Source organism: Lathamus discolor, chromosome 4 (assembly GCF_037157495.1).
Source record: "Lathamus discolor isolate bLatDis1 chromosome 4, bLatDis1.hap1, whole genome shotgun sequence".
NCBI lineage: Eukaryota > Metazoa > Chordata > Aves > Psittaciformes > Psittacidae > Lathamus > Lathamus discolor.
The window spans coordinates 127,641,668-127,655,966 of NC_088887.1; the positions used below are offsets into that span (position 1 = coordinate 127,641,668).

At 53.4% G+C, this 14,299-nt stretch overlaps 2 protein-coding genes across 4 annotated transcripts; both read right to left on the reverse strand.

The window, feature by feature from the left end:
* Nucleotides 1-346: 346 nt before the first annotated feature.
* Nucleotides 347-12,807, reverse strand: LOC136012867 (olfactory receptor 52I2-like). 3 transcript variants are annotated; one of them, XM_065675910.1, is made up of 3 exons: nucleotides 12,728-12,807; nucleotides 12,275-12,390; nucleotides 347-1,823 (listed from the first exon to the last, which is right to left on the reverse strand). In XM_065675910.1, exon 3 carries the CDS (start codon nucleotides 1,471-1,473, stop codon nucleotides 535-537), a length of 939 nt encoding a protein of 312 aa, XP_065531982.1. In that variant the 5' UTR covers nucleotides 1,474-1,823; nucleotides 12,275-12,390; nucleotides 12,728-12,807; the 3' UTR covers nucleotides 347-534. The 3 variants fall into 3 exon arrangements, with proteins under 3 accessions (XP_065531982.1, XP_065531984.1, XP_065531983.1); XM_065675912.1 differs by having other exon boundaries at nucleotides 12,737-12,798; XM_065675911.1 differs by lacking the exons at nucleotides 12,275-12,390; nucleotides 12,728-12,807 and adding an exon at nucleotides 2,997-3,315.
* On the reverse strand, nucleotides 5,483-13,452 carry LOC136013413 (olfactory receptor 52K2-like). The gene is given in 3 exon segments (XM_065677173.1): nucleotides 5,483-6,003; nucleotides 6,006-6,467; nucleotides 13,320-13,452. Coding segments are annotated over 3 exon segments (1,116 nt in total).
* Nucleotides 13,453-14,299: the final 847 nt, after the last annotated feature.

The following is a 14,299-nucleotide window of genomic DNA, read 5'->3' on the forward strand; positions in this document are numbered from 1 at the left end:
GGGGATGCTCGGTTTCCATCGTCACCCAGGAACGTGCAGAAGCTGCTCTGTGCTCAGTGAGGATGAGCCTTTGGTGCAAGAGAGGCCCAGGGAGGAGAAGCTCTGTGGCCACTGCATCTGCAGTGGTGACAGTTGCCCATTGCTGGCCCTGATAGCCCAGCAGGGACTAAAGAAGACAACACAGGAGGCATTCCCCCACTTGGAATGGAATCTGTGTATTGATACAATTATACCTGAGGCCCTGAAATGTCATTTAAATAATGACAGGGATGTTGATGGCATCAGGAACATCTCAGAGCTCAAAGGTGGCTCTCACTTCTCTGTATCACCTGGGAAGAGGGAAGGGAAATAGGATCTCATATTTGCTCATGCTCCCAGTCCCACATAACTCTCATCATTGGGTAGGGTCTCATCTGCTTGTGGAGGTTCTCCCTCCTCCTCTCATTGCTTCTGTTCACCACGTGCGCTTAACGGGAATGAAACCGGTGCTGTCTCTGCAGGGAAGGATACACCTGGAAAACCACTGACCCTGCGTCAGGCCTGAACCTTCCTGGAAAAGAGCATTTTGAGCAGAGCCCCACGGATCTGCTTGGTCCTCATGCTGTAAATGATGGGGTTGAGCATGGTGGGGAGGGTGAGGTAGAGATCAGCCAACAGAACCTGTGCAGGCACAGACATGGTGCTACCAAAATGCTGCACGTAGATGGAGACTATGCCAGGGATGTAATAGAGCAGCATCACGCAGATGTGGCACCCGCAGGTGCTCAGCGCCTTCCAGCACGATTGCTTCCCCAGGACAGTGTTAAGGATCATCCCATAGGAAGCAGCGATGAAAGCCACATCCATCCCCACTATGAGAGAGGACCCAGCCACGCTGTAAAGCCCGCTGGGTCTGGGGTCTGCACACGCCAGCTTGGCCACGGCCATTTGCTCACAGTAGGAATGGGGAATCACATGGGAATGGCAATAGGGGAGGCTGGTCACCATCCACGTCAAGGGGACCATGACGAGGAGACCTCTGAGCACAATAGCCAGGCCTATGCAGGCAATGGTTTGGTGACTCAGGATGGCTCGGTACCTGAGGGGCTGACAAATTGCCACGTAGCGGTCCAAAGCCATGGCCAGGAGCACTCCCGACTCCTCCGACGTGGTGGAGTGAACAAGGAACATCTGCACAAAGCAGGCCGTGCCACCGATCTCGGCGGAGTTGAGCCAGAGCACGCTCAGCATCTTGGGCACGACGGACGTCACCATCACCACGTCGACCACGGCCAGCATGGCCAGGAAGCAGTGGCTGGGCTCCCGCAGGGACGTGTCCAGCCCAATGACCAGCAGCACTACTCCGTTTCCCAGCAAGGCGATGATATAGGCTGAGCAGAAAAGGGTGCCCAGGCAGGCGGAGAACGCTTCCAGGCAGGGGACACCCACAAGGATGAAAGAGGAGGAGCTGCTGTTGGAGGGATCAGGAGCCATGCAGGTGGATGTGGCTTTGTGCTTAAACCAAGGGAGCCCACTTGTGAGCGCTGCGATGTGCACAGCTACAGGGGGAAATGAGGGATCTCTGCACTGGTGCAAGAGCCAAGTCAGGATTCCAAACCGTTAGTCCCTTGCATGCTACAGGAGTGCCACAGCAGAACATGGGTGGCTGGGGGAATGGATCAGAAATGGAGAATAAATGGGATGTTATGGCTCAAAGAGCCTGTAAGGTGGAGAAGTTCATATTTCAGGTGGTGCCACCAGGAACAACCAAGGGGCTGTCACAGTCTGGTGCTTGCGAAGGGCTCAGTTCCTCGTTGGTTGCTCAGCTGGTGCTTTGAAATGAGCTGCAAGAGGAGAGAATCAGGTCAGCATCCAGCTTCCCTCAGACAGTGCTTGCACCTGAGCAGCCGGGTTCCTGCAATGGGCACAGCATAGGGAGTTTCTCCAGATCTGTAAAGCAAAAAGTGGCCTCAGAAAGTGCTCTGGAATGATAAATGTGACCATGGAAAGGCCTTTTGCTGCTCTGGCTTCATTCTGTCCTTCGGCCACGAGAGAAACCTGCAAAACGGGGCGGCAGCAAGAGGAAAAGATGAATTCCTGAGGTCACATTCTGCTGGGAGAAGCTTGAAGTCAACAGAGGAACTCCAGGGAACAGCCTGGGCAGACCAGGAGAGGGGTCCGAGCACGCTGGGCAGCAGCCTCTGCCCTGTCATTTGTGACCAGACTGGGCCCCTGCTTCTGCTGCTTCTCTCCACGTGGTGGCCAGGACCAGGCAAGTGGTGACCACCCCGGACCCCTGCCCTTGCCTGCAGGATGCTGCACCAGGGGCTTCATAGCGAGCAGCAAAGGGGGGGGCCCTGGCTGACAGTTCCCCTGCTGGGGACAGTATGGAGCAAATGCACATGTGCAGAGCCCCACAGGAGGGTCATTCAGGCTGAAACTAGCACACGACATGGCCAGGGTGGCAGCAGCAGGGAGAGAGGTTCCAGGTGGGAGTCAAGGAGATTTGGGAGGCAACTGAGGAAACAGCATCTGAAGGTTTCAAACAGGGCATCAGGATCTGTAGGCTTTGAACCCCCATTGCGCTGCAGCTCAGCCCCAGGACTGGGGTTGCTGCAGGAGCTGCTGGCTGGAAAGCCTGGTCAGGACAGGAGCACTCACCTGAGCTAAATGGGAGTGAATCGGGACCATGGTGATGGTCTGCATCTCCCACACGGATGCCTCAGGTACCGGGGAGCATCCCAAGTGGCTCTGGACATCCAGGTAAGAGTCAGTGGAGCGAGGGGAACCTTCTAGTGCCTAAAGGGGCTGCAGGAAAGCTGGAGAGGGGCTTTGGACAAGGGACTGCAGGGCCAGGCCAAGGGGAATGGCTTGAACCTGCCCGAGGGGAGACTGAGCTGAGCTCTTAGGCAGAAGCTCTTCCCTGTGAGGGTGCTGAGGCGCTGGCCCAGGGTGCCCAGAGAAGCTGTGGCTCAGACATGAAGCACTCATGCACAGGAGCGTCCGTGGCCTCCTACCTGCAGGCACCGATGTGTGTCCGAATCCAGAGCCCCGGGTGCCCACAGCCAAGGCAAGAGGGAAGTTGCTTCCAGAAGCTCTGTTCCACACCAGGGCCTGGCACAGGAGGGTTTCGGTGCGGCAGCAGCAGTGAAGAGCCCTGATTGTGGGACGTGGTGGCCTGGGAGAGAAAAGCAGCACAGGGGAGCTCTGCAGCCGAAGCGCAGGTTCTGCTCCTGGCCGGAGCAGAAGGACGAGCGCAGGTACCTATCTCACCCGTAGGGCTGTCACCTGCAGCAGTACATCTCCATGGGCAGCAGCGTGGGTATTAACCCAGCCTCTGGGAATTCCCTAAGGGACAGCAGACGCAAGAGGCAGAGATCAGGCTGTGCCCTCTGAGGAGATGGAGATTGTCAGCACTGCTTCCTCCTCTGTCATTACCTCTCCCCTTCAGCATCATCCCGCTGGGTCTCAGGGTGCTGGTGCTCTCCAGAGCCTGGTGGTGCCCGTGAGACCAATGCACAGAATGTAAACTGGAGACGTCCGTCTCAAGTGGAGAAAAAGCCCTTTGGTTGTGCCAGAGAGAGCAAAATACTCAGGGAGGGGGGATCTCACTGCAAGTCCTGAGCCTCGGCTGCATCAGGCAGTTCATAGGGAAGGAAGGATGCCTACTGACCATGGAATCCCAGCCTGGTTTGGGTTGAAGGGACCTTAAAGCCCATCCAGCTCTAGCCCCTGCCACGGGCAGGGACCCCTTCCACTGGAGCAGCTTGCTCCAAGCCCCTGTGTCCAACCTGGCCTTGAGCACTGCCAGGGATGGGGCAGCCACAGCTTCTCTGGGCACCCTGTGCCAGCGCCTCAGCACCCTCACAGGGAAGAGCTTCTGCCTAAGAGCTCAGCTCAGTCTCGCCTCGGGCAGGTTCAAGCCATTCCCCTTGGCCTGGTCCTACAGGCCCTTGTCCAAAGCCCCTCTCTGGCTTTCCTGCAGCCCCTTTAGGCACTGGAAGCTTTTAGGTCTCTTCCAACCTAAACCATTCTATAATTCTATGAGAAAAAAGCATTGTTGTGCTTCCCTGAAGGGGATGGGAAGCTCTGCAGGAAGCCTGGCTGCGTGCAGGGCACGGTTGTGTGATACTGGGAGCAGTGCATCTTACCTGGTCAGCATCAGGCAATTACAGTGCAGGCAAACCCTGTAGCTGGAGAACAGATCCCCTGCCGGGCAGGCTCCACGCAGGGCACCTACCACTGATGCTTCCCAGCCCCAGCGTAGACCAGGACCGTGAGGCTTGGGTTGGAAGGGTCTGGTACCCAAGCCGGGCAGGAGGAGCTGCGCTGTACTGTAAATCCGCTGGCAGTGTGTAGATTGTACTGTTGTCAAGGGGGGTGTTACTGGGGGCTGTACATGGTTCAGAAGGCACTCAAGGGCAGCAGAGTCAGGAGACACTGGAAGAACTGAGTCTATACCCACCAGCTTGATTTGGTGTTCACCGCAGCTCCTTCTAAGCCCCCCCTTTCCCCTCTGGCTCAGTGCAGGACACAGCAGGACCTCAGAATTCCCTCAGAGAGCAGACTCCCATGCCTTGATTTCACGGGCTGAAGGCACAAGGAGAGCTGGGTCCGTGTGCGGTGTCAGGAGATGAGTTTTCATCATAGCTAAGTTCAGGTACAGCTTTGCTGAGGAGAACAAGAGGAGCTCAGTCCCTGTTCTCTGCTCCCCATCTTTAATCCACACTCCTGCTCCTCACCTCCAGGCTGGAGCTTCCCAAAATCTCATTACACGTGCTTGCATGCTTAGGGGAAAGAGACAACACAGAACATTAGGGAATCTCATTAAAATGCTGGGGAAAAGAAAGCTGTAGAACAATGTTTCACAGCTGACGCTCTTTTGGTGTTTCTAAGGAGACAGAAACAAAACCTCATGCGACTGCAGGGCTTCCGTGTGACCTGGAGACCCTGTTCTCAAGTGAGCTGGTTTTTGTGACTGCTGCAGATGCTTCAGGAAGGCTTCAAGACAGGGCTGGGAGGAAAACACTGGTTCAAGGTCTGGATGAGTGTGTGTAAGTGTGCACATCGCACACTTCCCCCTCACAGCCAGGCACCAAGGTCAGGCAGCTGCTGGAGACTAATGAATAAATCTGAATGAAGTGGATAAAAGGAGGTGAAAAGGGTACGTGTGGAGGATGAACGCTACTGGCTACTAAGAAGAAGAAAAATGACTGCTACTGCTGAACCCAGGACAACAAGGAACCCAAAGTGGAAACAGTCTTTTACGAAGAGCTGAGATGGAGAGTCAAGCGGTGAGACGGGACTGAGGTGATACAGAACAGTTAGACACAATTTATCTTTCCATTATGAACAGGAATGTAGAATTCACTTGCTAAAAAGAAAGTTTCACCAGTCAAACTTCCTGTGTTGCCTCTAGCTGTGAGAGTTTGGCCAAGATGAGGAAGGGACCATCCTGTTGCCATAGTTCCCTGCTCTAAACGCCATTCCTTGTCACCTGGAATTAGCGATGGGCTGAGGTCAGGACCTGGGCTGGAGGCTGGATCCCTGTCTGCCAGAGCAGGCTCAGCACCAGCTCCTGGATCAGCCTGGTCCTCATCCCAGTGAAAGGGTTGATCACAGGAGACACCATCAGGTACAGATCAGCTGCCAGGATGTGGAGGTGCTCAGGGATGCTCTGGCCTCAGCGCTGAGTGTAGAAGAAGAGCCCGGGCAGGCAGAAGAGCTAGATTACTCCAGTGTAGGAGCCACAGGTGCCAAAGGACTTGAGACAAGCCTCCATGGAGGACAGCCCTGTGACCACCCTCAGGATCAGCACGTAGGAGACAGCGATGAGGATGGAGTCTGCGCCCATGATGGTGGTGGCAGCCGTGATCCCGTAGATGCTGCTGGGCTGGATGTCCCCATAGACCAGCTTCACCACCAATATGTGCTTGCAGTAGGAGTGGGGAATGATGTGGGGACCACAGTAGGACAGGGTGGTCGCCATGCACATCAGAGGGGTGATGACCAAGGTGCTGCGTACACAACGGCCAGACCCAGCTTGGCAATGGCCAGGCCATTCAGGATGGCAGAGTAGTGCAGGGGCTTGCACATGGTCAGGTATTGGTCCAAGGCCATGGCGAGCAGGACCCCCGACTCTGCCGTGGAGAAGCTGTGGATGAAGAACATCTGGGCCATGCAGCCCTTAAAGCTGATGTCATTGGAGAGGAACCAGAAGATGCTCAGGAGCTTGGGCATGGTGGAAGTGATGAGCAAGAAGTCAATGGCGGCCAGCATGGAGAGGAAGTAAAACATGGGCAAGTGCAGGTTTGGGCCCATCCTAATCACTAGGAAGAGCGTGATGTTCCCCAGCACTGTCATAAAGCACATGGTGCAGAATGGGGAGGCGATCCAGAACTGAGCATCCTCCAGCCCAGGGATGCCTGTCAGGATGAAGAACGAGGGACTGGAGTGATTTGGGTAGAACACTAGCCAGTGTTGCAGAGCTGGGAAGGGAAGACACAGGGAAAGTTGGTATAGACAATGCCAGTAGAGAAAGGAATGAGCTTTAACAAGCCCTGCTGTGGACTCCAGCGACAGACAGAACACCCCTGCCTGTCTTCTCAGGCACACAGACCTGGTGATCCTTATGGGCCCCTTCCAGTTTGAGATGTTCTATGGTATGACACTCCTGTCTCTTATCCAGGTACACTCAGTCCCATCGTTGTCTTCACCCGAACATTTGGGGTTATCTTACCTCTCCTCCCATGCTGGCCTCTGGCTGTTATCTCCAGCCCTCCGCTCCATAGCCTGGGAGTTACGAGGTAGAAGTTGAGCACATTTAGTTGCCATCAGTACAAAAATCAAAGGTGGGAGAAAGGGGAAGATCCAGAACACTTTGGGGATGCAGCTCAGCAGGACTCTGGTCATCAACACACCTCTCCGATACAAACCAGATCTTCTAGTGCAAGATGTCCCTGCCCGTGTCAAGGGGTTGGAGCTGGATGATCTTAGGGTCCTTTCCAACCCGAAGCAGCCCCTGGTTCTGTGGCTGTCCTTGTTTTACAGGGGAAACAAGGTTAAATCAGCTGCTGGCAGTGCAGGAATTGGCTGCACGTTTCTCAGGCACTTGTACCCTGCTTTCCTCAGTGCACTGAAGAGCCAGACCTCATTTCCTCGGCTTTCCAGACATTTGACTTCTTTGACCCCTAAATAGTTTAATCTCTTCCAAACTGCTTCGAGTCCTCCAGATGACAAACCAAGAGGCATTTTAGTCAGTGCTATTTGCAAGGTAAGGGCAAACACCGCAAAGCCAATACTGAAAGTGCTGCCAAGACTCGTTATTCATAATAGGTCATTGCAAAGAGGACTGTCTGTGGCCAGAGACCTTGGCTGTGAAGTCAGGGAGGCAGAAGCCAGTCCATCAGGAAATGTGTCTTGTGGCAGGGTTATTTATGTGGAAAGGCCAAACACATCTGAGATCCTGTAATCCTGTGCTTGGAAAGAAAGCAGATCCTCCTTCCTTCCTCCCTGTCACAGGCAGCTGATCTCCAGTCCCACGTGCTGTTCTGGGCAGTGGTACCTGTACTACATCAGGTATAATAAAGCTACCAGCTTATTAAATAATGCTGCTCAACCACCTTCAGACTCAGCTCTTAGAACCATAGAACAGTTAGGGTTGGAAAGGACCTTGACATCATCCAGTTCCAGCCCCACTGCCATGGGCAGGGACACCTCACACTAAACCATCCCACCCAAGGCTCTGTCCAGCCTGGCCTTGAACACTGCCAGGGATGGGGCAGCCACAGCTTCCCTGGGCAACCCATTCCAGTGCCTCAGCACCCTCACAGGAAAGAATTTCCTCCTTATATCCAATCTAAACTTCCCCTGTTTCAGTTTGAACCCGTTACCCCTTGTCCTGTCACTGCAGTCCCTGACAAAGAGTCCCTCCCCAGCATCCCTATAGGTCCCCTTCAGGTACTGGAAGGCTGCTATGAGGTCTCCACGCAGCCTTCTCTTCTCCAGGCTCAACAGCCCCAACTTCCTCAGCCTGTCTTCATACGGGAGGTGCTCCAGCCCCTGCTCATCCTCGTGGCCTCCTCTGGACTTGTTCCAGCAGCTCCATGTCCTTTTTATGTTGAGGACACCAGAACTGCACACAGTGCTCCAGGTGAGGTCTCACAAGAGCAGAGCAGAGGGGCAGGATCACCTCCTTCGCCCTGCTGGTCACGCTCCTTTTGATGCAGCCCAGGATCCGGTTGGTTTCTGGGCTGCGAGCGCACACTGCAGCCGGCTCATGTTCATTTTCTCATCGACCAGCAAGGATGTTGTGTGGGACAGAGAAGGAGGGGCTGGCCGCTTGGGAGGAATATAGGACAGTTGTTAGAGGATGTAGGGAGGCAATTAGGACAGCTAAGGCCTCCTTGGAACTCAATCTTGCTAGTCGGGTTAAAGACAATAGAAAGGGCTTCTTCAAATACATAGCAAATAAAACTAACACAAGAGGCAATATAGGCCCACTGCTGAACGAAGTGGGTACCCTGGAGACAGAGGATATAAAGAAGGCAGAGGTGCTGAATGCCTTCTTTGCCTCTGTCTTTACTCCTGCAGACTCTCCCCGAGGGCCCCGGATTTCTATAGCCCCAGAAGGAGTCAGGACAAAGGAGGAGTTTGCTTTGGTAGATGAGGATTGGGTTAGGGATCAGCTATGCAATCTGGACATCTGTAAATCGATGGGTCCGGATGGAATGCACCCACGGGTGCTGAGGGAGCTGGCGGAGGTCATTGCTAGGCCACTTTCCATCATCTTTGGTAAGTCGTGGGAAACGGGCGAGGTGCCTGAGGATTGGCGGATGGCAAAGGTCACACCAATCTATAAGAAGGGCAAGAAGGAGGACCCGGGTAATTATAGACCGGTCAGCCTTACCTCCATCCCTGGAAAGGTGATGGAACAACTTATTCTTGACTCCATCACTAGGCATATCAAGGATGAGGGGGTCATTAAGAACAGCCAACATGGTTTTATGAGGGGGAAGTCATGTATGACCAACCTTATAGCCTTCTATGAGGAAGTGACTAGGTGGAGGGATGATGGTAGAGCGGTAGATGTAGTTTTTCTTGATTTCAGTAAGGCATTTGATACTGTCTCCCACAGCATCCTCACAGATAAGCTAAGGAAGTGTGGGCTTGACGATCAAGTAGTGAGGTGGATCGAGAACTGGTTGAAAGGAAGAAGGCAGAGAGTTGTGGTCAATGGCGCAGAATCTAGCTGGAGGTCTGTGACTAGTGGAGTTCCTCAGGGGTCGGTGCTGGGACCGGTGCTGTTTAATATTTTCATCAATGACCTGGATGAGGGAACTGAGTGCACCCTCAGCAAGTTTGCTGATGACACAAAACTGGGAGGAGTGGCTGACACACCAGAGGACTGTGCTGCCATTCAGTGAGACCTGGACAGGCTGGAGAGTTGGGCGGGGAGAAACTTGATGAAATTTAACAAGGGCAAGTGTAGAGTCTTGCATCTGGGGAAGAACAACCCCATGTACCAGTACAGGTTGGGGGTTGACCTGCTGGAAAGTAGTGAACGAGAAAGGGACCTGGGGGTCCTGGTGGATAGGAGGATGACCATGAGCCAGCAATGTGCTCTTGTGGCCAAGAAGGCAAATGGCATCTTAGGGTGCATTAGAAAGGGAGTGGTTAGTAGGTCAAGAGAGGTTCTCCTCCCCCTCTACTCAGCCTTGGTGAGGCCGCATCTGGAATATTGTGTCCAGTTCTGGGCCCCTCAATTCAAGAAGGACAGGGAATTGCTTGAAGGAGTCCAGCGCAGAGCCACAAAGATGATTAAGGGAGTGGAACATCTCCCTTATGAGGAGAGGCTGAGGGAGCTGGGTCTCTTTAGCTTGGAGAAGAGGAGACTGAGGGGTGACCTCATCAATGTTTACAAATATGTGAAGGGTAGGTGTCAGGATGATGGAGCTAGGCTTTTTTCAGTGATATCCAGTGATAGGACAAGGGGCAATGGGTGTAAACTGGAACATAGGAAGTTCCACGTTAACATCAGGAAGAACTTCTTTACTGTAAGAGTGACAGAGCACTGGAACAGGTTGCCCAGGGGGGTTGTGGAGTCTCCTACACTGGAGATATTCAAGGCCCGCCTGGACAAGTTCCTGTGTGATGTACTGTAGGTTACCCTGCTCTTGCAGGGGGGTTGGACTAGATGATCTTTTTAGGTCCCTTCCAACCCTTGGGATTCTGTGATTCTGTGACAGTGTCGAACGCTTTACCCAAGTCCAGGCAGATGACATCAACTGCTCTACCCCTGTCCATCGGTTCTGTAGCCCCATCATAGAAGGCCACCAAATTGGTCAGGCAGGATTTCCCCTTAGTGAAGCCATGCTGGCTGTCACCAAGCACCTTGTTGTTATTCATGTGCCTTAGCATGCCTTCCAGGAGAATGTGCTCCAAGATTTCACCAGGCACAGAGGTGAGACTGACTGCTCTGTAATTCCCTGGGTCTTCCATCTTCCCCTTCTTGAAAATGGGGGTTATATTTCCCTTTTTCCAGTCGTCGGGAACTTCCCCTGACTGCCATGAGTTTTCAAATACGATGGCCAGTGGCTTAGCAACTTCATTTGCCAGCTCCTTCAGGACTCGCAGATGGATTTCATCTGGTCCCACGGACTTGTGCGCGTTCAGGTTCTTAGATGGTCTTGAACCAGATCCTGTCCTACAGTGGGCCTAAGTTCTTCATTCTCACAGTCCCTGCGTCTGCCCTCCAAGACTTGGGTGGGGTGGGCAGAGCATTTGCCATTCTTACCGGATTCTTTCATGTATGTTCATCGAATGCTATACCAGTCCCGTTCCTTCAGCAGGGTCTGCTTTCTTGGGTGCGCTTCAACACAAGAAATGCCAAGGAATCAACCTGGCTGGTTCAGTCTCTGACCAGCCCATTTGGGCCATGCAAAGAAGCTGTTCCCACTGCACTTGTTTCATCCACCTTACACCATCTCTACACTCCCTGCATCCTTCTCTTGACATGCCCTGTGCAAGCAAAGGTAGCCCCAGATCCTGCACACACACACACACGATGACAGGCACCTAGTGCCGCATCCTGTACAGAGCATCACACCTTGAGATCTTCTCTTTCATCTCCTCAAACTCAATCAGCCTTGCATGGACCTCTCCTACCACCAGCCCAGAACAGCAGCAGTTGCATTCTACATGCAAATGCCATGTTAGGAAGATGCTGCTGTTATTTTGCCCGGCACGTGGAACAGCAGGGATGGGAGCAGCACTTTCAGACTCGCTGCTGCTCCAGTGGGCCTGTTGGCACATTCCTGAGCATTTTCTTTCTGCTTCATTGGCACGAAAAGCTGATGGAGTTTTATTTGTGCAGTCAAGTAGCAGTAACCGGTAAAGTCACAAGTTTTGCTCATTGCAGTAGCCAAATCCAGAAGAGTTTTTGAGACGAGGCTCCTTGACCTCAGCTTCCCATTAGATTTGCTGCAAACTTGTTGTGATGTATTTACAAACAGTGAAACAGGTTAAAATCCCCTCAGAGCATGAGATGCTCAGGATTGAACACAGTGCGCGCTGAGCTGAAATCTTTAATTGCTTCCATACTGGCAAAGCTTCCCCTGACTTTGTAAGGAGTGAGGAGAGGCTGGTGCTTGAAGTTGAGACGTTAACTCTTTTCTCTCTCAGCTTTGCCAGATCTGCCTCTGCTGCTAAGCAACAACCATTGAATTTACCAGATATGATACACTTAACATTGCGTGTGATTCTTAGACACTCTAAATCTCCCAGCCATGCAGCTTGAGCCCTCAAAACCATACGGACAACTCCTTTTGCAGCCACATGTTGATGCAATGGTGCTAAAAGCCGCCCAGCGCTCCTGCTCAGTGCACAGCTGCCACAAAACAAAGCTCCCCTGGGTTTGGGGGTTTAATAGAGCTAGATTCTACAATTCCATGATTCCAGAGTAATCGTCCAGTGCATATCCCTGCCCCAGTATAACCACAGAATGGTTTGGGTTGAAGGGACCTTAAAGCTCCTCCAGCTCCAACCCCTGCCCCTTCCACTGGAGCAGCTTGCTCCAAGCCCCTGTGTCCAACCTGGCCTTGAGCACTGCCAGGGATGGGGCAGCCACAGCTTCATTCAGAAGTGATCTCCGGTAAGAAACATGCACAACCCATTGCAAAGCCTCCACCCTTTCCCCAGATCATCTATTTCAGAGCATTTCCCTAGTGTCAAGCCTGTGTCTCACTGGAGCTCATGACTTATGTCCTTTCCATAAGGGAGAAGAACAAATTATTACCTTCCTCGTGGTGTCTGCCATCCTCTTCAGGTTTGCACAGGCAAGAAGGACAGTGCCAGAGCTATGGTCAGGTAAGCGCAGGTCTCTGCAGGCGATTGGGTTAGCACATGCCACACCTGTGTGATAACAGCTTGTTTGAATCCGTTTCGCCAAGGAACAGACTGCAGCCCAATAACTAACCCTGCTGTACCTAACCTGCGCAGGAAGCAGAGCCAGGTTACGGCTCTACCACAGGAGCCACTGAATGCGGGATATGTAGAATGAATAAAGTAGCTCATAACTCAGGAAGAGCTGAATCCCCCTTTGATGCATTGAGATATTCGCATAGAGGCTTTCTGGATGGATTGCTTTATATAGCAGCTCAATTGGCTGAAGCTTGAGCTTGACTCAGAGCTGAGCACCATGCTTCAAAATCCTGCTCTAACACCAGACTGAACCAACAAAACGACCTACCCCTCTCACCTGGGCAATGGGACCATCTTGTACCCACATCACCTTCAAGCACTGCTTCTCCCTCACACTACCAAGCAGCCCCTCAACCTGCCAAAAGGGCCTGCATGGAAGTATTTATAGCACCCGGGGAAGCTCATCACCCTGATCACTCACTGCTGGGGCCTCAGGTGTAATCACCACGGAGGAGAAGCTGCTGCCTGGGAGGAGCCGGGTACAGCAATGGTTTGTAAGCGAACCCGCTCCTCTTTCCCCCTGCAGGGGCCAAAGAGATCTTGGGTCTATACCCAGGGGAGATTTTCTCTCGGGGGGTAGGAGCTGTTCCCTGGCGCACGCTCAGCAGTGCGTGCGTCCTTCAGGCTTCATCCTGTTGGTGCAAAACTCACTTTGGGTTTGGATCCAGTGTCACTGCGCTCCTGGGGAGCAAGGTAACAAGTGGATTCCTAGGGCTGTGGTTTAACACTGTCTTTCATCTGAGGATCCTGAAGCATCCATGAACTTTAGGGAATGCTTTGAAAATGAGTGCTGATCCTTTGGACCTAACTTAGGTATCCCCTGTCCTTGCAGTCTGTGAAGGGGGAGGTCATGCATGAACCACAGGTGATCATCGTGGGTCTCTTCATCATGGACTTGGATCTGTTGCCTGTTGGTCTCTGCCTCAGGATCTTGAGGACCGTGTAGAGCTTGGCATCCACGGGGGAGAGGCAGAAGGTGTTTGGGACCTGCATCTCCCGCACACACCTTGATGGCCAGTTTCTACCCCCTGTTCCCCCCTCTCCCATAAACCCCACTGTGTATGGCGTCAAACCCAAGCAGATCACAGACTCCCAGACTGGTTTGTGTTGAAGGGACCTTGAAGCTCCTCCGGCTCCAGCCCCTTCCCCTGGAGCAGCTTGCTCCAAGCCCCTGTGCCCAACCTGGCCTTGAGCACTGCCAGGGATGGGGCAGCCACAGCTTCTCTGGGCACCCTGTGCCAGCGCCTCAGCACCCTCACAGGGAGGAGCTTCTGCCTAAGAGCTCAGCTCAGTCTCCCCTCGGGCAGGTTCAAGCCATTCCCCTCGGCCTGGCCCTGCAGGCCCTTGCAGATGTCCTGCCCGTGCCCTAATACCCATCCCCTCTTCTTCCTCCCCTCTCGCCCTGTTTCCAGCCATGGGGGGTGTGAAATGTGCCAACTGCTCCTGAAACCTGTCCTGGTCCCAAGCACAGCGCCCTGCTCCCTGTCCCAGGGAACGGCTCCGAGGGATCAGAGGGTTCCCCTGTGCTGGTCCACAGGGAGAGCTCCTGCAGGGAAACTGAGGCACCAAGAGGGCGGCTGATCACCCATGTGCATTGAAGTGCTCAGGGCAGGATCCCCTCAGGACAGGGGCATGATCCCTGGTCCAGCCTTGGTCTGTGTCCGGGTGCTCATTGCGTTTTCTCTCAAGAGAATCTCACTTCCTGCATCCCATCCACGCACGAATTCATGGCCCCGGATGAGGGGCCACAGGAACTGACCCAGCCACATTAATTCTGCAGGATGTACGTGAGCCACTTCAGACAACTCCCACCTCTTCTCGCAGATCTTTCCATATGAAT